Source organism: Symphodus melops (assembly GCF_947650265.1).
Source record: "Symphodus melops genome assembly, chromosome: 20".
Lineage (NCBI taxonomy): Eukaryota > Metazoa > Chordata > Actinopteri > Labriformes > Labridae > Symphodus > Symphodus melops.
In genome coordinates, this window is record NC_136710.1 from 956,392 (window position 1) to 976,901 (window position 20,510).

At 47.7% G+C, this 20,510-nt stretch overlaps 2 protein-coding genes across 3 annotated transcripts; both read left to right on the forward strand.

The window, feature by feature from the left end:
• Nucleotides 1-1,955: 1,955 nt before the first annotated feature.
• Nucleotides 1,956-5,057, forward strand: LOC306841082 (uncharacterized protein). 2 transcript variants are annotated; one of them, XM_079370734.1, is made up of 7 exons: nt 1,956-2,724; nt 3,024-3,287; nt 3,372-3,413; nt 3,792-4,052; nt 4,244-4,486; nt 4,648-4,767; nt 4,857-5,057. In XM_079370734.1, the coding sequence occupies exons 2-7, from the start codon at nt 3,257-3,259 to the stop codon at nt 4,910-4,912; spliced, it is 753 nt and encodes a 250-aa protein (XP_079226860.1). In that variant the 5' UTR covers nt 1,956-2,724; nt 3,024-3,256; the 3' UTR covers nt 4,913-5,057. The 2 variants fall into 2 exon arrangements, with proteins under 2 accessions (XP_079226860.1, XP_079226859.1); XM_079370733.1 differs by having other exon boundaries at nt 3,024-3,413.
• A 1,088-nt stretch (nt 5,058-6,145) lies between these two features.
• Nucleotides 6,146-20,159, forward strand: LOC306841102 (endophilin-A1-like). The gene is made up of 9 exons (XM_079370764.1): nt 6,146-6,549; nt 14,906-14,974; nt 15,106-15,178; nt 15,268-15,411; nt 15,577-15,710; nt 15,826-15,984; nt 16,440-16,543; nt 16,619-16,749; nt 16,987-20,159. The coding sequence occupies exons 1-9, from the start codon at nt 6,505-6,507 to the stop codon at nt 17,181-17,183; spliced, it is 1,056 nt and encodes a 351-aa protein (XP_079226890.1). The 5' UTR covers nt 6,146-6,504; the 3' UTR covers nt 17,184-20,159.
• Nucleotides 20,160-20,510: the final 351 nt, after the last annotated feature.

The window sequence follows — 20,510 nt, forward strand, 5'->3', positions numbered from 1 at the left end:
AGATTGAAAAGCTCATACGATCAGACTTACCAACTGGGACATCAAGAGAAAACTGGGAGTTCATATTTCTAATCAGTTTACATGTGTATGTCCCAGCATCAGAAAGCGTCAGGTTACTCAGCCTCAGGGACAAGTTGCCATTCTCAGGTCCTTGTTCAAACAACCCTGTTCTTGACTGGAAGGTTGGATGTAACTCTCTGGACTCAGACCGTCCTTGACGGTAAATATGAACATAACTGGGATTCAGGTCCGCTCGTGTCCACTCCACCGACTTCTCAGCAACGTTTTCCGCTGGCTGCAGGCTACATGGAAGAACGCAGTGTTGTCCAACTAAGCACACTACCAGCCCTGTTGGTCCCGATAACAAAGATTCACCTGAAGAAGAGCACATGACAAAGTGGCTACTTTAAAAGAGAACTCTAATGATTGAGTGGTGCACATATATTTGCTAGCTTTGTTAATGACACTAACGACACGTTTAAGGTTTGAGCCTGTTAGATTGATCTCCACCCCTTTATCTGCTTTCTATACCTGATGCTCTTTTTCCTTTATTAATGATAGATAGATAGATAGATAGATAGATAGATAGATAGATAGATAGATAGATAGATAGATAGATAGATAGATAGATAGATAGATAGATAGATAGAAGAGTAAACATAATTACAGGTTAAACCTGTGCAGTTAGCATTAGCATTAGACTTAAACTTATATAGTATATATGTGCCTCTTCTATAAAGCTCTACTTGTCTGGGACATCTGATTCATCTGAAGAGAATCTACACACTTTAAGTTGTCGTGTGAGGACTGAAAACCATCAATGCTGCTGTTACCAACTTCCTTTTTATTCAATGCTCAAACTTTGCAAGGACAATTCTTACTCTGATGTCCCCACCCTACCCATCCAATGAAGCGTTGTGATATAACTTAAGTCCTAATAATGTCTACCAACCTGTCTGATGAACTCGACACACTGCACTTGAAACGTAGGATGGTAGTTATAGTACATGCAGGTTCTCTTAAGGATGTGATCAGTCATTCTTACCTTTGGTAGTCAGAAGCAAACTCTGGAAGAACAAAAGTTCAGCCATACAGTGGCGTCCCGTCAAGGTCATCCTGCTTCTGTGCCGCGTGGCATCAAGACTACGCAAGTGAGGTAAGAATTCCCTTTCAACTCAACCTTTCGTCTTGCCTTCCACTCTGAATACACTTCATGGATTTGTTCTCTGACTTAAAGTTGTTTAGAGATTGTGAAACCTGTGTGTCAGCATAACAAGCATAGGTAGATGAAGGTGTGGTCTGAGCAGTATTCGGACTATTTGCTTGTTTGCTACCAAGGTGTCAATCAAGCAACCAATCCGGGTTAGCTAGCTAGTAGGTGGCCAATTACAGCGAGTCCTTGGAAAAGGGGTCATCTTCCGAGTTTCTGAGTATCCGGGTTCCTCCCTTCCTCTTTGCTAAGCTACATCGCCAAGCATTTCGTATGATGGTTCGACGGTTGATGACCTTAACGTTTCGGAAAACGCACGTGATGCTGTGTCATTTAGCAGGAGGGGCTTAGCACAGTGACACCTGGAGGACACACTTCGAGGACCGTTTCGTATTCTTAAGTCTGAGTCCCATTCTGCAGCTTTGAAATATTTCTTTCTAACATAACGTTGTTACGCAGTCTTGATCGCTATTGCGCATGATTGGTATTTTTTAGAGTCATCCTCTCGTGACGGCATACATGTTAATAAACTCGAGCATTGATGCACAGTGACTGGACGTTGTCGTTCTGCTGTGGCTGCAGGGTTTCTGGGGGACATTTTCAGGGGTCTACGCATAACTTTGCAAAGTTGAGAGCGCATGAATGGACAGCAGGGAAGTAAATCGTTTTTGAGGGGTATATTGGTGGGTGTTAGGAGACTTTATTAACTGATACTGGGCTGTAAACATCATCACGTTTGGTTGTAGTAACGTGTGCAGAGTATTTTGACTACCAGGCTGGATTCCTTACTACTTGTTTGCATTTCTTGCATTCCTGTCTTGTCTATCAACCAGCTCAACCTGAACTTATGTTTGTCTCTGTGCCAAATGACAAACATGTTGCTCTGAGGATTTACAAACTAAACAGCTGACTGTGCATATTCTAGTTAGTCAGGTTCAAGTGTTCCTTTGTAGTGCACTGAGATCTTGTGGCGCTCTCACTTTTTTTAAATAACAGCTCGGATTGTGTCCAGAAATTCAAAGCCTCGAATGGCTCCTGTTGTAAAGCAGTCAGTAAGAGACCTACATCACATGTCAGGATGGTTAATCAGCTGCTTGTAGGTTCCCCTAGGTTCTTTCAAGAGCAGTGAAATGAGGCTGCACATCCAATATGGACGACGTTGATTGATGAAACCAAGTCCCAAACAGTTAAAGGCGCTTTACATGTCTATGGAAGCACCCACTCAAGGCAATCCATATCTGCCCCCCCCCCCCCCCAAAAAAAAGTCCTGCAGCCAGCCTCAGGCAGACACTCAACAAGGATTGCAGGATTTTGCACCTCTGCATTGGCTTCATATTTCAAGACCGGAGGTCACTGCTTAGTGTGGATGTAAAAGTGTGTCTGTCTCCATATGACAACTCTGTGATTGGCTGGTGACCAGTTCGGGTTCTACCCCGTCTCTCGCCCAATGACAGCTGAGAATTTCCTCAATATTAGCGTTTTATCCTTTACATTATACTAAAAAAAGGGCGGCAGTAGCTCAGTCTGTAGGGACTTGGGTTGGGAACCGGAGGGTCGCCGGTTCAAGTCCCGGCACGGACCAAGTCCGGAAACTGGTCTGGTAGCTGGAGAGGTGCCAGTCCACTTCCTGAGCACTGCCGAGGTGCCCCTGAGCAAGGCACCGAACCCCAACAACTGCTCTGGGGCGCCCTCTGTGGGCAGCCCCCTCACTCTGAGACCTCTCCATTAATGCAGAGTGAAAACCGAATTTCCCCTCGCGGGATCAATAAAGTATATAAAAAAAAAAAATTTAAAAAAAAAACTGTGTTTGCAGTCTTGTGTGCCTCTTGAGATGGATTGGACCCGGTCAAAGGTTCGACTTCAGGACAGAACCTGAGTAAACGTACCCACTCATTCATTCGCTGCATTTTTTTTTTGTCGATTCCCAGACAATGACCTAGAAACAGAAGTTTGCAGCGTGCAACTCACTGAGGTTTGGTTTCAGGGAGGAAGTGCTGAGCCTGTTACGTCGAAGTCAAGCAGGTTGCCAGTCTGCAGCGAGAGAGGATGAAGCCCCCGGTGTTATTTCTCAACTTCTGTGAGTTACCGTGTCTTTGTGTGTTTCTCAGAAATCGGACCGATGTGGAGCTACGCCATGACTCTCTGATTTTATATTTTCCAGGTGTGTTTCTTGTGAACGTTTCATGTGATATGGAAGACGAAGGTAACGTGCACGTATGAATCACTATGGGGACGTTGTAGTGGGGAGTGTAATATAAACTGACAAAAACTCCTCCTGCTGTGATGCTAGCATACGTACGACTTCAGATGGTGCGCTTTCATTGGGATGAGGGAAATTTTCAGATTTTGATGGAGACAGATTTTTCATATTTTTGGTACCATGTTTTTCTCTTTTGCTTCTAAGAAAGAAGGCAGCAGGAAACTGTGGGTAGAATGGTGTGACATTCAACAAACTGTCCAGCTCCGTACAAGGCAGTCGCAGTTGTTTGGTTTCTTGTAACTTTAGTAAACCTGAGGACCAAACTACTTATCAAGCTGCAGATTTCCACTCTGGGGGCTCAGCTTGTGTTTTGTCTTCCAGTCTTCAATCTACAAATGACACCCGGCAGATCTCAGTTCTTTCAGTATGAGTCTGTTTCTCTGAGCTGCGAGGCCTTAACCAAAGGCGCTCAGCTGAAGAGGAACACCACCAGGAGAGGAGCTGAGTCCTGTCCGAGTGGTTGGGGAACTCTGGAGGACTCGACCTGCACCATCCATACCATGTACCCCTTCGATGGTGGACTCTACTGGTGTGAGTCCATGTCAGGAGAGAAGAGCCCGACTTTAGACATCATAGTCACAGGTGTGAACCTGTTACCAAGTCAGGCTGGTTACAAACAAACATCATTTCCACCATTTTTGAGACAGGACAATTAAAACATCAAAGCCTAACCAGTGTTTGCTATTCACATTCAGTCCCTTTTACATCTGTGCAATAAACTCAAGTGCAGTTTTTTCTTTCTCGGTAAACACTGGGTTGTGTTTGTGTCTCAGCTGGTCCCGTGATCCTGGAGAGTCCGGTCCACTCTGTGGCGGAGGGGGACAACGTCACTATGCGCTGTCGAGAAAAGGAGACGTCCTCCGAGCTGAAAGAATTCAGTAAAGATGGCCTCCTCATTTGGAGCTCTGTCACAGAAACGATGACCATCAGTGGTGTTTCCAAGTCCGATGAAGGACGCTACATGTGCAGCGTCCCTGGAGTCGGCCAATCAGCACACAGCTGGCTTTCCGTCACAGGTGAGATCATAATTTCCACTTCCTGAATCTGCACATGCTGCAGCTCAGTACCTTATTTACTCAACGTTTTCAATGAGCACCTTTGAACTTATTCAGCAGCCGTTGTCCTTTGAATCCCATAAAACATTTAATTGATTTTGAGTTTTACATTCTCCCTCCAGTTTCCGACTCGGCAGCTCCTGTGTTTCCCATCCTCAGAGTTATTAGTCACGTGATCACAGGATCTCCTTACCTGCTGACCACGGTCATACTGGCACTCGTATACCGAGACAAGAGAAGAGGTAAGTACTTTTAAAACTCTTCAGGTTTAATGGGACGCCACTGTCTCCTATCTGTCCTCATTTGTGCTTTCCTTCTCCTCAAATCGTAGCGGCTCAGGATGTTTCGGAGGACCGGAGTCATCGCGTCGTCATGGAGTTGGAATAGACAACAAAACCGCCACAAACCTTCAATAATACACGTTCGTGTTTGTCTGTAAAATTACATTTCTTAGTTTTGTTTTTCATGTTGTGCCCAAAAACAAGTCAAATGTTTTTTATATATTATTAAGTTGCCTGTGACCGAAAAACAATTCTTTCATCTTAAGTATTATTATGGTTTTGTATTATTTTGACATTTTTACCGTTCGATGCAATATCTAATTTCCCAGCAGTACCTGAATGCAACATTAGACCCCCCCCCCCCCCCCCCCCCCCAACCCCCCGAGCTGTCCGTGGTGCTGAAACCCGAAAACCCCTTCAACATCTCTACTTCTCTTTTTCCTCCTTCAGATTAAAAAGGACCGTCTCGTGACGTCACGTTTTATCACGCGAACAAATTATCATTCCGGATTTTATTTGGTTATTCAGTGAAAATGGCACGAGAGCAGAGGCGAATGTCTCGTGCCCAAGGGCGGAGGAGGGGGAGGGGGGGGGGCGGTAACGTCAAAGAAAACGTGACGCTGCCTCACCTCAAAGATCGTCTCTGTTTAAACAGGTGAAGATGCTGTGTTAAACAGAGAAAACGAACGTTAGGTTGGGATTGTGAAACTGTCTCAGGATCTCCCGGGTAGCTAAGAGACAAACTAAGAGGTGTTACACTGTCTCTATTCCCAGGGACAAAAACTATTTAATGAATTCCACAACATTATCATCGACTTTAGATTTATTTTGCATTTTTGCCGGTAACTTAAATTTGTCTTTATTTCTTTCATTATAATAAAAAAATATATTTTGTAAATGTTTGGGCTTGTTGATGAGGTCAGGATATTGAACTTTCATGTGTGTCTGGTTTATTTGAGTCCCTCTGTGTACTTCCTCCACTGATTGTGTTGTGTATGTTGTTTATGGAAAGTCATGCGAAATATATGAATAAAGTTATTATCATATTACAAGGTGTATGATTTAAGTGTAAATATACTGAATGTAAAGTTAAAAAAATGTGAATTAGACGAAGATGTAAGTATTTAAATATGGGAAGTTAAAAAGAATATATTTGATGGTAAAATGCTCACTGGCTGCTGCTAATGTTTGAATGCTGTACCTGCTTAAGGTTGTGTTCATCTACTTAACATCTTGTTGGTTCGTTTAATGAGCAGCAATGCATCATGGTCGAAGATATTTTTTAAAAGACGGGAAAACACTCGAAACGGCATACAGCAGAAATGTGAAGTCACAGATTTCATATCTTAAAATCATAACAATTGATCTAACTGTGCAAAAAAAAAAAGGTATTCGGAGTAATCCATCTCATCATTAGACGATCTCGCTCCTCTCCTCTCTCTCCTCTCTCTCTCTGCCTGAAAATAGATCCAGCTGGGTTTGGTCTGGCAGTCATCGCGTTCCGAGCCCACCAGCACTTTCACCAAAACACCAAAATAAACGGACAATACCGACGTCCGCTGCTCGCTTCCTGGAGGATTTACCGCCATTTTTGTGGTTCTCGTTCGGTCTCATTCAGCCCCAGTTTATTATTAATATTATCATCATCATTATTATTTAAATATAGAGTAGATAATTCCCCCCATCCCAGCCGAAGAGATGTCCGTCGCGGGGTTGAAGAAGCAGTTCCATAAAGCCACGCAGGTAAGAAGCTCTTTGATCTTTTGAACACGTTTGAATGAATGTGAAGAGAGCTGTTAACAACCTGCAGCTCGCAGGGAACCAGCACATCAACCACTAATATACCTCAATTAATTTTGTCCCTTTTAATGCGCCGTAGTCTAACGGATTCGAACGTTCGAATGTTCGCTTTCATCTAAAAACTGAAAGTGGAATTTGATGTTTGAATTTGACGACGGTTGACTTTTTGAAAAGTGAATTTGTCGGTGTTGAATTACATTTTTTAAAAGGTGAATGTCTCCATGTTTGGGATCTTTTCCTCTTGGTATTCTCTCAGCGTGTTTTCGTGTGGGTGAGCATTATAAAGCAGGGTATACCCCCCCCCCCCCCACACACACGTAGATTGTGTTATTACGTAATAAAAATGAAGGTGCGTGACGTGAGAGTCTGTCTGATTGGCTGTTGCCAAACGCAACAGGGAATTCCCTCCATCTTCACATCTGTCAGCTTCGCTCCCATCATCACTTCATCTTCTTCTTCTTCGATTCCCCCCAGCGGTCCCTCCGTCTTCACGTCCTTTCACACATCCTTCCGTCCTTTTTGGTGTCCATCGTCCCTCCGTCTTCACGTCCTTTCACACATCCTTCCGTCCTTTTTGGTGTCCATCGTCCCTCCGTCTTCACGTCCTTTCACACATCCTTCCGTCCTTTTTGTGTCCATCGTCCCTCCGTCTTCACGTCCTTTCACACATCCTTCCGTCCTTTTTGGTGTCCATCGTCCCTCCGTCTTCACGTCCTTTCACACATCCTTCAATCCTTTTGGTGTCCATCGTCCCTCCGTCTTCACGTCCTTTCACACATCCTTCCATCCTTTTTGGTGTCCATCGTCCCTCCGTCTTCACGTCCTTTCACACATCCTTCCATCCTTTTTGGTGTCCATCGTCCCTCCGTCTTCACGTCCTTTCACACACTCTTCCATCCTTTTTGGTGTCCATCGTCCCTCCATCTTCTCCTTCACACCTTCTTCTTGTCTTTATTGTCTTTCTTTAAACCTGTCCTCCATCGATGCTGTCCATAAATCCTAACTGCCCTTTCTACCATTTTATCTTTTATTTTCTCACCCTGTCATTTATACCGCCCCTCCATCTTTCTCTGCTACTTGTTTTTAAAGTTGTCATCATTAGTATCCTTCCATCCCTCCTACATCCTTCTTCACACCCCTCCATCTTTGTTCTTCTCTTAAACCTGTTTTATTGTCCTTCACTCCCTCCAAGATGTTGCGATCGCAACAATTCACGCAACTTCAACCAATCCCGGTGAATTCTGGGCGACGTTGTAGTTTTGTTGCATCATCGAAACCTTTTTTTTTGCAAATTTCCGGGCGAGTGTCACCGATCGTAGCAGAAACGGCGAGCTGAACGTCCCCAAAGTTTAGTGACCTCTGACCAAGCTCACTTCCTTGTTTATACATCCAGGAGTGTTTGCGTGAAGGCCCAGCCTGTCTCCATGACAACAGTGTGTCAACGGGACACGGTGAAGCTGGTGTTTGAGGGAGCGATGGCGGTAGAGAGAGAGGAGATGATGTTTATCGGGGGGGGGGGAAACTGGGTCACTGCAGCACAACTGAACAGGAAGTAGAATAAAGGTCCCGTCGTCCTGAAGGTTCAGACGACGCTGCAGGACAACAGGAAGTGAAGAGACGAGGGCGCTCTGACCGGCGTGACACACCGAGGAGGTCGTCTGCATGAGCTGCACCAACGGCGAGCGATCGTCTCCTCGTTCTGTGGTGTGTCCGCAACCCATTGGCGGTGAGGTGGGGGGACGCCACAGTCGGGCTTCGTCTCCACTGATTCTTAGCCGTCTTTACGTGGACGCAGCAGAGATTTATCAAACAGAAGAAGAAGGAGGAGGAGTCACATGTTTGAAGTGAAGTGGCGTTGTCTCCATCAGCAGTGTGATGGCGAGGAGGGGGGGGGGGGGGCGAGGCCCTAAAATAGATGTGTGAATCAACAGCAGACGTTAACAGGAAGCGAGGGGGCGGCGGGCGAGTCGTCAGACTCTGGAAACCAGCAGAGAGAACAATCAGTGCATCGTCTTCTCTCCACGTATCCGTCCGTGTTGGCTCTTCACAGTCAAACCAAACGTGACCCCAATTCTGAGAAGCAGCGGGGCGCCGCCTGTGAGCGAGCTGAGCGGGGCGCCGCCTGTGAGCGAGCTCAGCGGCGTGTTTTATTCATGGCGAGCAGAGAGAAGCGCACAGAGCAGATGTGGAGCCACAGTGATGGATGCAGTCTTTGTTTACGTCTCCAACACGACCAATCACCTGTCAGGGTTGTAGTTTAGACCAAGACTCACCTGAGACCGGACTACTCCAAGACCAGTCTGAGACATTTAGGGATCGAGACCACATCAAGACCCAGACCAAGACTGAGACCAAGGCCCCTACTGGTCTGGAGCCCCAAGCAGTGTCCTCCCCTACCTGTAGACGTGTGTGTGTGTGTGTGTGTGTGTGTGTGTGCTCTCAGGTGTGTTTGTGTGTGTGTGTGTGTGTGTGTGTGTGTGTGTGTGTGTGTGCTCTCAGGTGTGTGTGTGTGCTCTCAGGTGTGTGTGTGTGTGTGTGTGTGTGCTCTCAGGGGCAGAATCCTAAATTCTCTGAATGAGGGATGGTTTAAAAATGTAACGCTACGAAAGCTAACTTCCTGTCCACAGAGACTTGAATGTAGCTGACTTCCTGTCCACAGAGACTTGAATGTAGCTGACTTCCTGTCCACAGAGACTTGAATGTAGCTGACTTCCTGTCCACAGAGACTTGAATGTAGCTGACTTCCTGTCCACAGAGACTTGAATGTAGCTGACTTCCTGTCCACAGAGACTTGAATGTAGCTGACTTCCTGTCCACAGAGACTTGAATGTAGCTGACTTCCTGTCCACAGAGACTTGAATGTAGCTGACTTCCTGTCCACAGAGACTTGAATGTAGCTAACTTCCTGTCCACAGAGACTTGAATGTAGCTGACTTCCTGTCCACAGAGACTTGAGTGTAGCTAACTTCCTGTCCACAGAGACTTGAATGTAGCTAACTTCCTGTCCACAGAGACTTGAGTGCAGCTGACTTCCTGTCCACAGAGACTTGAGTGCAGCTGACTTCCTGTCCACAGAGACTTGAATGTAGCTGACTTCCTGTCCACAGAGACTTGAGTGTAGCTGACTTCCTGTCCACAGAGACTTGAATGTAGCTGACTTCCTGTCCACAGAGACTTGAATGTAGCTGACTTCCTGTCCACAGAGACTTGAATGTAGGACACGTCTCGGCATGCTCATCCATTCCAACAGATGGATCCTGAAGAACTGGAGCTGAGCGAGTGCTGACAGCGTGAAGCCGACTGCTCAGTCACTCTGCCCTCTACCAAGATGGCCGCTGCTGCCAGCAGGGCCAGGAAACGGGACACCTGAGTCGACCTGGCTGAATTAATCATGAGACAGAGATCAATACATCAGGAAGAGAATAAAGACCTGAGACTTCCTGTGAGATGTCAAAATAAAAGTCTCTTCTCTCTTTTAAGTGATTCCAAAAGACAGAACGTTTTCGCCCAATCATACTTTATCTCCCCCGCCCCCCTCCGCCCCCCCCACCCTCTGATCCAACACACCAGAGTTGGGGCGTTGTAACGAAGGTTGGATTCAAACCCGGGCCCCCCGCTCTGAGGGCCGCCCCGCTCTGAGGGCCCCCCGCTCTGAGGGCCACAGCCCAGATCTTGGTGGAGACGAAGGAGACGCGCTCGGCTCGTTGAGTCTCGTAGTTTTTTTAATCAGGAAGTTAAAAAATCAAATGAGACGAGGTGTGAAACAGAAGGACGGGTTGCTTCCTGATAACACACACACACACACACACACACACACACACACACACCCCTCTCTGCGTTTAGTGGGAGATTGTGTTTCCATGGCAACTAAACTCATGTGACAAGGGAGCAGGGGTGATGCAAACACACACACACACACACACACACTGCTCTGGTTGGCTCACTCGCTCAATAATTGATCAGCTGGAGGGCGTTGCACGGGACGGAGCGGCGCCGCTCTCAGGTGAATTTATCAGCTTCATGACCTCTGACCTCCTGACAGACGGACGCTGTCAGCGCCCTCGCCTGTCTGTGTGTTTAGGTCAACGGATGACGAGAGCAGAAACACGTCTACATCCTGACAGCGCCAGCTCGGGGGGGGGGGGGGGCGGGGCTTTGTTTGAAACTCTCAGCTCGGCAGTGACGGCGAGCTCTGTAAGCTCGATGTGACGTTCGTAATAAACTTCACCGCCAACGCTGTCATGGTCGCCGGTAACCTCGAGGCACCGACCACGAACGTTACACTCTGAACTCGGCAGAAGTTGGAAAGTGGCGGTGAAGGTTCCCCGATCTGCTTGCTGACGAGCCGAGGCGCCTGATTGGACGACTGTCAGATGATCATTTGTCAGATGAGCTTATTAAGTGGACGAAGATGTTTGACAGAGCGCTGTAGCCTGTCGCCATGGTAACGCAGACGAGGGTCTCTCTCCTCCTGTCTCATCGATCCGTCGTTCGTATTGATCACAGATTGAATCTGCATTAACGGCCGTCTCCGGGGCCAGAAACAACTCGTGGTCATTTCACCTCGCACGCCGCTTCCATCGCTGCAACACCTGTTCACCTGATAACTGCTCAAACCCAGGGGCGTCCAAAACGGCCTTCAAAGCCCCGCCTACCTTCTCTGGTCCAATCAGATCCAGAGCATTCAGGAGCAGAATCTAAACTGGCTGCTGCGTTGTTGTCAGAGTGAATCAGGAGCCTCCCTTCTTCTTCTACTCTTGTTTTTATTGTAGATGATGAAGACGCTCTGATTCTGTCTGTCGTCTCCTGAGACTGACCATGTGTCTGCACAGCTGTGAAACCTGCAGGCTGCTTCTTCTTCTCCTCCTCTTCCTCCTCCTCTTCCTCCTCTTCTCCTCCTCCTCGTCCTCCTCCTCCTCTTCCTCCTCTCCTCCTCCTCCTCTTCCTCCTCCTCCTCCTCCTCCTCCTCTTCCTCTTCCTCCTCCTCTTCTCCTCTTCCTCCTCCTCCTCTTCCTCCTCCTCCTCCTCTTCCTCCTCCTCCTCCTCCTCCTCCTCTTCCTCCTCCTCCTCCTCTTCTTCCTCCTCTTCTCCTCCTCTTCTCCTCCTCCTCGTCCTCCTCCTCCTCTTCCTCCTCTCCTCCTCCTCCTCTTCCTCCTCCTCCTCCTCCTCTTCCTCTTCCTCCTCCTCTTCTCCTCTTCCTCCTCCTCCTCTTCCTCCTCCTCCTCCTCTTCCTCTTCCTCCTCCTCTTCTCCTCTTCCTCCTCTTCCTCTTCCTCCTCCTCTTCCTCCTCCTCCTCTTCCTCCTCCTCCTCCTCCTCCTCCTCCTCCTCGGCGTGCTCACTCTGCTGATAGAAGACGCTGACTCAGGCGTTTGATCGGAGTCACGTTGACACTGAACGCTGTTTGAGAAGTTTTCAGTGACGTCAGCGAGAGAGTCTCCGCCTCCTATCTGCGACGGACGCCGTTAGATCCACTGAGTATGAAACACGGACGCCGTTAGATCCACTGAGTATGAAACACGGACGCCGTTAGATCCACTGAGTATGAAACACGGACGCCGTTAGATCCACTGAGTATGAAACACGGACGCCGTTAGATCCACTGAGTATGAAACACGGACGCCGTTAGATCCACTGAGTATGAAACACGGACGCCGTTAGATCCACTGAGTATGAAACACGGACGCCGTTAGATCCACTGAGTATGAAACACGGACGCCGTTAGATCCACTGAGTATGAAACGCGGACGCCGCGTCTGTGACGTCACCCTTCGCTTCGTAAAGAGGAAGTTGATGAAGCCTGACGATCACCACGTTAGACAAATATCAATCTGTTCCAAGCGTCACCGTTCACGTTAGGGAAGTAACCATGGCAACCACTCGATGACCCTCTTCAAGGACCCCCTCAAAGGGGGTCAAATGAACCGGACTCTGGTGTGGATCTGGGCCCGGGTCTGCAGCGGAGGTCCGTTGGTTCTGGACTCACTCCGGCCTTTCATCCAGCGACGGGCCAAGATGGCGTCTGAGTGTTTTGGCCGGCGTTCAGACTGATAGATGAACCCGCTCCGACTGCCCGGCTCGTATTACTCCCCTCCAATCGGCTCGTTCTCCTCCACGCCTGATTAATGTCGGCCTGTGGCGACGGATACACGCTCCATCTGTGACCTCTGACCTCCTCGCCGTCAGCCGCCCTCGTGTGAAACCGTCGTGTAAGTTGTGGCGTGTTTGACGGGAGAGTGACTCAGCTAGAAGCAGAGTCTGAATATTAAAGAGGGAGGCAGAGTGAAGAAGTGAAGGATTGAGATGTTTAAAAAAAAAAAAGGAGGAGGAGGAGGTCGGAGAAAAGATGGCCGACGGCGTGGGAGTCGTAGAAACAAAAGAAAGTGGTAACAGGCGAGTGTGGAGGAGGAGAGCGCTGGAGAACAGATGGGTTCATAAAGCTTGGCTGCTTTAAAGGCTGGCTGTGTGTGTGTGTGTGTGTGTGTGTGTGTGTGTGTGTGTGTGTGTGTGTGTGTGTGTGTGTGTGTGTGTGTGTGTGTGTGTGTGTGTGTGTGTGTGTGTGTGTGTGTGTGTGTGTGTGTGTGTGTGTGTGTGTGTGTGTGTGTGTTCAGGCGGGTAGGAGGCCGTGAGATGGGCACCCGTGGGTCCAGTTTCACCCAAACATCAGATATTAAAGTTCTAGAAACTCGCTGGAAGTCGATCCAAAATGTGCTGCAGAGAGAGAGTCAGGAAGTGTCCCTTCAAAATAAAACTCCTTTTCTCCTAAAGTGAAGCTGCTCCATTTATCCCTTCAAAATAAAACTCCTCTTCTCCTAAAGTGAAGCTGCTTCTTTATCCCTTCAAAATAAAACTCCTTCTCTCCTAAAGTGAAGCTGCTTCTTTGTCCCTTCAAAATAAAACTCCTTCTCTCCTAAAGTGAAGCTGCTCCATTTGTCCCCTCTGAGCCTCCGTACATGTGACTCTGTCCTCTGACTGGACTTTACTCTCCTGATTGGTTCTGGTCGACTCGGGGCGTTTGTGGGCGGAGCTTGAGTGATTCCTCCAGTGAGGAGAAACACCAAGAAAATAAAAGTGGTCCTAAAACCAGGGTGAACCTTGTGTTGTCTTTTACCTGTGGCCGTGGCGTTGGTCTACTTCCTGTTAGACAGGAAGCTGACAAACACCAGTTAGCAGTTAGCTTGTGCTAGCATGCGTTGAGCTGCTGACTCTGCCTTTAAAAATAAAATAGTTTCAGTTTTAATTTGTAATGTTTGTGCTGTGAGCTTTTATTTTGAAATAAAGAGAGGTTAGCATGTTAGCATGACAGACCGAGGATGTCTCTGAAGTCTCAACGTGATGTCACAGCGAGCACGGCGTCGCCGAGGAGTAGAAACTGGAGACGTGGAGTTATGTCACAGCGTGTGAGCTCTCTACTGTTCCTTACAGACACGTGTGTGTGTGTGTGTGTGTGTGTGTGTGTGTGTGTGTGTGTCATTCATGGAAACATGAGAGGAACAAGTCAGATCCCTGTCTCCATAGCAACTGCATCTTCCTGCTCATCTGTCCTCGCCTCTGATGCTTCTTGTATTTTAGTTTCGACACTCGCCTGTCGCTCAGCTCACACACACACACACACACACACACACACACGCTCAGGTGTGTCCGCTGTATCGTACACACGCGGCTCACTTTGATGAAGGTGTGTGTGTGTGTGTGTGTGTGTGTGTGTGTGTGTGTGTGCGGCTCGTTTGAATTTAAACGTTCTATAAACAAAGTGGACTTGAGCGTGCAGCGCCCCCTTGTGGCTGATATTGATAGTTTGATCCTCTCTATTCATTGATTGTGTGTGTGTGTGTGTGTGTGTGTGTAGCCCTCTTCTGCGTGGGTGGCTGAAGTGAGTCACGATTGTGGAAACCCCCCCCCCCCCCGCAGCCTGACTGATTAGAAACCAGGAGGTGTCACTCTGCAGTGTTTTCCTGCGACCACAGACACGTGAGACAGACTCTCGTCAGGACGGGAACCTGCTGCATGTCTGAGTCCCAGTCCAATGGGGACGTCTGGTCCCCCTAAAAAACAGTCTAGACCCCCAACGTGTAAACGGCCTCATGTGTCCCTTTGAAGCGTCTCTGTCAGACGTTTTCAGGAGCCGTTCAATAATTCATCAACAACAAGACAAAAGGAGTGAAACTCGAGCGAGCTCAAAGAGCAGACGCAGAGCTTTAATCCTCCCTTCAGCAGGTCCAGGTTCAGAGACAGCCCCCCCCCCCCCCCCCCCCACACACAGCCCTCACACCTTCCTGTCTCTGTGTGTTTGTGCTCCAGAAAGTCAGCGAGAAGGTCGGAGGAGCCGAAGGAACCAAGCTGGACGATGACTTCAAAGAAATGGAAAAGGTAAAAACAGACGAAGAAGAGAGACCTTTGATTAAAGGAGCTGATTAGCCCCGCCCCCTCACAGCGACCCCCCCCCCCCCAAACAGAAACCTCATGAAGTCTAATATCTGATGTTGTCCCTCCCTCTGTAGAAGGTGGACGTCACCAGCAGAGCCGTGTTGGACATCATGACCAAAACCACCGAGTACCTTCAACCGAATCCAGGTAGGAAACAATCCATCTGCACGCCGTGCTCGCTGTGACATCACGTTGACACGCAGCCGCTCTCTAACCCACGCGTGGCGTCCCCGCAGCGTCCAGAGCCAAGCTGAGCATGATCAACACCATGTCCAAGATCCGCGGCCAGGACAAAGGACCCGGATACCCGCAGGCGGAGAGCGTCCTGGGCGACGCCATGCTGAAGTTTGGACGGGAGTTGGGGGAGGAGTCGAGCTTCGGTGAGTCACCGCGTGAGCTGTGTTGATGCTAGCTGAACTTTACGGGACAGATCCAGGTCGTAGGGTCATGAAACACGGGTCACATGATCAGCAGTGACCCGTCAGAACTAAAGATCTTTAGGTATCAAGTTTCTGACCTCTTCAAACTAACCCCGCCCCCTTTAGGTTTGGCGCTGATTGACGCCAGCGAAGCGATGAAGGAGCTCGGGGAGGTGAAAGACGCTCTGGACATGGAGGTGAAACAGAACTTCATCGACCCGTTGCAGAACCTCCACGACAAAGACCTCAAAGAGATCCAGGTAAACGAGCAGCTGTGATTGGACCCCAGCGTCATCCAATCACAGCTGAGGAAACCAGGAAACCAGGAAACAGGTCAGCTCATGTCGGCGTTCTCTTTCTTTCCCCACCATGTAGCACCACTTGAAGAAGATGGAGGGGCGCCGTCTGGACTTTGACTACAAGAAGAAGCGTCACGGGAAAGTGCAGGACGACGAGATCAAGCAGGCGCTGGAGAAGTTCGATGAGAGCAAAGAGATCGCCGAGCAGAGCATGTTCAACCTGCTGGAGAGCGACGTAAGCACTCTGATGTCATACTTACTGTTAGACTGCAACGAGTTGTGGCGCTCCGAGCAGACTGATGCATTTTGATTGGTTGGTTTTTTAGCTCTCTGACGCTGACCTTTGACCTCTGACCTTTAAGACCAAATCAATGCATCCGCCCGCTCACGAGTCGGTTCGTCCTTTATCATCGAGGCGCTGTCGTATTCCTAAAGGTCGTGATTATCCAATATTCAACATGTCTGTTGTTGTTGTTGTTGTTGTTGTTGTTGTTGTTGACATGGTTCCTCTGTTGCCATAGTTACGCCAACACTGTTAAGTCTGCAGCGGAAGAACAAAGGGCAGCAACCCTCTGCCAAGCTGTACCCAGGGCCAGTGGGGTGCAGGACACAGTTATACAAGGACACAAATCTGTGTGTGTGTGTGTGTGTGTGTGTGTGTGTGTGTGTGTGTGTGTGTGTGTGTTGTAGATAGAGCAGGTGAGCCAGCTGGCAGCGTTGGTTCAAGCACAGTTGGAGTACCACAGCCGCTCTGCTGAAATCCTCCAACAGCTCTCCAGCAAGATGGAGGAAAGGTACTGATCCATCTGTGGTAGAGAACGGATCCAGCAGACTGATGTGGTCTTTAACCGTGTTCGTCCTTCATCCAGGATCAAAGAGGTGTCCAGTAAACCCAGGAAGGAGTACGCTCCCAAACCCAGGATGACCCTGGAGCTGCTGCCCCCCAGCGAAAGCCACAACGGGGGGATTCACTCTGCCAAATCGCCCGGAAGATCACCAGGTAAAGGACCGGAGTGTGTGTCCGTCCTCTGTCAGACGTCTCCACCCAGCAAACATGTGGGACCATCAGGAAGCAGGAGGTCACACGTGTCACCCAAGGCCAAGCTGTGATTGGTCAGGGTCCATTTGTGAAACCATAAAATACCTCATGCCAAGAATTGAACCGAGATAACAGATGTTAGGTTTCAAACTGAAACATGAGAATGAGTCGGTGTTAAAGCTGTTTGTCCCCCCACAGCCCCCTTGGACCAGCCCTGTTGCCGAGCGCTCTACGACTTTGAACCAGAGAACGAAGGCGAGCTGGGCTTCAAAGAAGGTGACATCATCACCCTGACCAACCAGATCGACGACAACTGGTACGAAGGCATGATCAACGGCCAGTCGGGATTCTTCCCAATCAACTACGTGGATATCCTGGTGCCGCTCCCTCATTAGGTACCGCCAATGACCTGACCTTTCCCCCGACCAATCAAGACATCCCCAGAAACAGCCTGTATTTGCGTAAACAACAACAAACCACGCCCTTCTACTTATGTGCTTCTGTGTGATTCCGCTTTCACAAAAAACGGACTGAAACGACCGCGACGGAGAATAAAGACGGGACAGATAAGCCGGGGGGGCGGTTGGACCGCGATCCTCGGACAGGAAGTGTGGGAGATGCAGAAGAGATGGTGATGTTTGACCGCAGCACGGCGCTCACTCGGCAGTGCTCGGCTCGGCCTGGCAGCACCCGATCCCACCGAGGGATCGGAGACTTCTGAATAAGGCACGGGGTTTATGTACGTGCATGTTTGTGTCTTTATGTGACCTGTTCTTACTCGACTATGATCAAGCCAGCACAAATTCCTGCTCGACAGTTCAACTGCCTGACAGCTTGTTTCAGTGATACTTCTCTAAATGTTCTTAATGTGTCTTTTCTACCTTGACATGCCTTCTTCTTCTTCTTCTTCTTCTTCTTCTTCTTCTTCGTCTCTTCTTCAGCTCGAGATTTCTGCACTTTCCGACTGTGTTCCTTCCCTCCTTAGCTCGCACTGCCTCAGCATGGCTGCATAATGTAAACAGACCTCTGACACGACCCTGCAGCAGGTCATCAGACCCTCTTCTTTCGGTTTTACTCTGGCTTTTCTAACACGCACATTTTTCTGCATTCAATCTCCACTTAGTGGCTGTCTGCATGAACCAGCTAATCGAGGACTGGGCTGAGGAAACGCCTGCAAAATGCAGTTTTCAATGGGATGAAGCAGGTAGCTGCAATAAGTAGATTTTCCAGAACGAAGGAGAGAATAATAGTTTGGAAGCTCGTTGGCCTCAAACTGGGGAACGAGCAGGTTTTAAAGTCATTCAGCATTTCAGGAAAAGCCTTGAAGAGGGAGGGTTGGGGCCCATCGACCCGACGGCATCGCTATGCTAACACAACCAGCACAGACCATTCATATTGACCAGGACTTTTTGATAGCTTGTTAAAGCAGTTCAGTTTCACGTTGTACTAAGTTGCTGGATCACAGTGTTTGTAGTGTGTGGAGTAAATGCTCGTCGATTCGTTATAACTGTGGCTTTTGCATGCAAGACTGCTTGACGATGTGTCGCTGTTCTAAACGTCCTGTTTTTAAGTTTTCTACCTTTTCATTAGTTTCACAAACACCTGTCAGTGTTCCTCCAGGCGTCATAGTGTCCGACATGATGAAGTCCAAACATCCCATACCCTCTTCTTAGAGTCCACAAAACATTTGATACATCAAATATTTTTCACAAATTATTCAAAATTGTGAAACCTTTGAAACATCTCTGACACCTTGACATGTTCTGATCCACTTCATTCGCACTGTCGCTTCTAATACTACGTATAACGTTAATCTCAAGACGTTTGGGTGACCGACGTGTTCTGGGAAATGAGGGATCAAAAGGTCGGACTTGAACTGCCGCCTGCCTGGAGGACTACAGCCTTCATACATTGGCAGGACCAAACCGCTAGCTAGTGACGGGTCAGTGTTGGATATTCACGCTCCCTGGTTTGTGCATCATATTGTCACTTGGGACTTTTTCTATGGCTATCAATCGTACTCTACTAAAGTGAAACCAAATGAAACATGTTAAACGTCAGCATTCTGTTTTAAGGAATCTCCTCTTACAAAAATTTGGGCAAAGGCCTTTAGTATTAGTCCTTCAATAAACTAATACCGGATTGGATCAGGGACACACAGTTGGTAAAAATCAAAGTTTTTGTTGGTTTGTCGGTCTTAAGCAGCAGCAGAACATTTTAACATATTAGCTAACGGCGGAAGCATTTAGCTCTAGCATGGAAAGACAACATGAGGACAGGTTCACCCTTTCAGTCAACACTGACTGAGGGAAATGTTCTGCCAGTGTTTGGAAAGTTTCATCTTTTCCTTGTTGGAATGAACCTTCAGTATGGTGCTGGGTTTTCATGAACTCCATTGTACATATATAAAAAAACTGATTATCGGATTTATGCTACTTTCTTTTCTGCTCTGTTAGAAACAGGAAGTCGATCACCAAGACACAACTGGGGTTCTTAATGACCTCAATGATTACATCTTTAATTTAAGATGTTCTACTTATTAAAATGCTAAAGGGTTTTTCTCCCAAAGCATTATCAATTACATCGTACAGCGGCAGGAATTTGTGCTAGCATCGCTAATACTAATGTGCCAGATTTGGCTAACCAGCTAGCCTTTCGCTTTACATTCCTGTATTTGCGTGTGTCGGTGTTCAGCAGAATTTCTCAAGAAAAAAGAAGTTTAAAATGGGTAGATGCCTTAGTTTTATATTCTGATGAAGTATTCTGAAGTGTTGTGTTACGTCACAATCCAACTCATTCTTAAAGCTAACGTTAGCTGTTTGGCTAAACTGAGACCTCGGACAGGAAGTGTCCAAAACGTGTTGTCATTTCGCTTCTTGTCACAACAATCCAGGTGTTCAGCAGAGAGAAGATATGAAGTTAGAAGTTCAGTGGAAGGAAAAATAAACTTTTAAAAGCACATGTTGAAAACGGTTCTAGACAGATAAAGTAATAACGTGTTTGAGAACATATTTATCCAGGTCACATGGGGACTCCATATAAAACAATATGATGTATCAACAGTCAATAATCTCTGAACAGGCAATAAATGTTAATCCAACAATAAATGAAATATGGCTGTGAAAGAAAACAGTCAAGCTGTGTAACTATTAGCTCCATTGCCAAAGCAGAGAAAACTACAGCCACAGTGCAATCACAGCCCTCGCTCCCTGCAGTCATCGTAGAAGACGAGGGTTTGAACTACAACTCTGTTCTTTGACTTGTTTCTGTTTCGTCCATGTCCTGAGTCTGAATCCGAGTTTTCTTGGTCCGCTTGTGGAAAGTCTGTGAGCTGCATGCAACTGAAGCGCTTTAACGTCTGCAGTGTGACATGTTGGTAGAACAAAAACAAAAAGACAAAATGTGTCCTGCTGGCTTTTATCTCGCGCTGCTGTAAACCTGAACATCTTCATTTTCCGTTCTCCAGTTTGTTCGTTTGAGTTCGTTCAGCTATATTTGTATCACACTCCTCGTTGAACTACAAAGTGCTTTAAGACCTTTTTGAATTTCTTGATAAAATGTTATTTATTTTGCACCTTAAATGTCAGCATTCATTTGTTGCTCTTGTTTTTGTTTTCTTTTGAGCTGATTTGCCCTCAATGGCGACATGTATTCTAACCTCAATGAGGGACTTGTACAGTGTTATACTCTTTTCACCTTGATGAGGGTCAGACCTCGGCCAC